This window comes from Asparagus officinalis, chromosome 6, assembly GCF_001876935.1.
Source record: "Asparagus officinalis chromosome 6, Aspof.V1, whole genome shotgun sequence".
Lineage (NCBI taxonomy): Eukaryota > Viridiplantae > Streptophyta > Magnoliopsida > Asparagales > Asparagaceae > Asparagus > Asparagus officinalis.
Genome location: NC_033799.1, coordinates 4,469,034 through 4,470,403, shown reverse-complemented (window position 1 = coordinate 4,470,403; position 1,370 = coordinate 4,469,034). Strand labels below are relative to the sequence as shown.

General features: G+C 32.4%; 1 protein-coding gene across 1 annotated transcript in view; it reads right to left on the bottom strand.

The window, feature by feature from the left end:
• Positions 1-1,370, bottom strand: part of LOC109845306 (ubiquitin carboxyl-terminal hydrolase 14-like) — an 11,880-nt gene that overhangs the window by 4,803 nt on the left and 5,707 nt on the right. The window contains 4 exon segments of the mRNA XM_020414544.1: positions 1-5; positions 8-98; positions 371-451; positions 893-894. The exon segment at positions 1-5 is cut by the window's left edge and continues 97 nt beyond it. Of these exon segments, the coding sequence (XP_020270133.1) occupies positions 1-5; positions 8-98; positions 371-451; positions 893-894 (179 nt within the window).

Genomic DNA, 1,370 nt, shown 5'->3' with positions numbered 1-1,370 from the left:
ATAAAGAACTTGAAACTTCTTGAGGGGTCTAATTCAATTGCTCCAGCATTGACCCGTTCAACTTGGTCAATGAGATGCAAGAAAAACTCCAACGCATCCTAAAAATAACTTGTTGAATAAACACATTTACGCTGGATAAATATATATGTAATAGTGATTTTTGAAGGCATATACAGAGATGCACTGTGAGAATAATTATGTAAATTATAAAATGAAAGAGCATTGTGTTATGCTTATGGGGCTAACAAACAACATGTTGAGATACCTATGAAATTAGGATTATACAAAAGACTTGACACCCATTATTCAGAATAAATCAAATCGAACCTGACATGGGATTTAAATTTTCATCAATCTAAAGTGAAATTACCTGTTGTCTCATACTTGAAAACTCAGGATGACCAGCAGCAATAACTGATTTGAACATACGAGGTGGTATGCCTTCCTGTTTCTGAAATGAAACACATAAAATTTATACAATTCTGCAAAATAAGGAAACTAACAAGACCATTAACATGCGGGAGTTATAACAAAATATTTCCAAGAAACTTCCAACCGTAATTGTGGCATTAATTGCAACAAAATATTTATGGATAGAAAATATAGTATGGGAGCTCAAATAACTTTAAGATATATTGTTACTTTCTCTAAACTCCCTTACACTACATGCTGATGAGAAGAACAATTGCCATTCACATGAAGTAGTTCTTAAAACTTCCAATACTAGCCTAATTAGAGAAACTTATATAACTGTAGGTTGAGTGTTTTGTTTTGTTTTTGTTTTTTTTTTTAAAAAGCCGATTACTCGTCTTGAACTTGGAGACTCCCGCATAAACTCCACTTTAACATCTAAAGGAAAATAATGTTGAAGTACAGTTTCAGTTCATGGCACATCTTTTTTTTTGGTCGCTCTTTTAATAAAGTTGCCTCTAATATTTTTAGATCTGAATTGCAGGCATTATTATAAGAAAAAAACCTATGCTACATAATTTAATAAATATATTTTAGATATGGTTTAGGGGAAATAGTCTAAAAATGACTCGGCAGAGGTGCTTTTGTATGTTCATCACAGCAGAAGTAAAATCCTGATTACGCAAATGGGAAAAAAGGACTAAATAGCATCCTTGTCAAAAAATGAATTAGCATTTGGATCACTTGCGGTTTATGTCTAATGTTGACTGTTTCAAATTCTCATAGTAGACCATGCAAAAAATGCTAAAGATCCACAAGTATCACTAAGAGTACTAGGGATATTTTGCTCATTCTACTACGTTACTAATTCTTACAGTCAGAAACATAACTTATAACAAAATATAGCAGAGCTCCAGACTCAGCAAAAGGTAGGTATACCATGAAAACTTACAGCACTT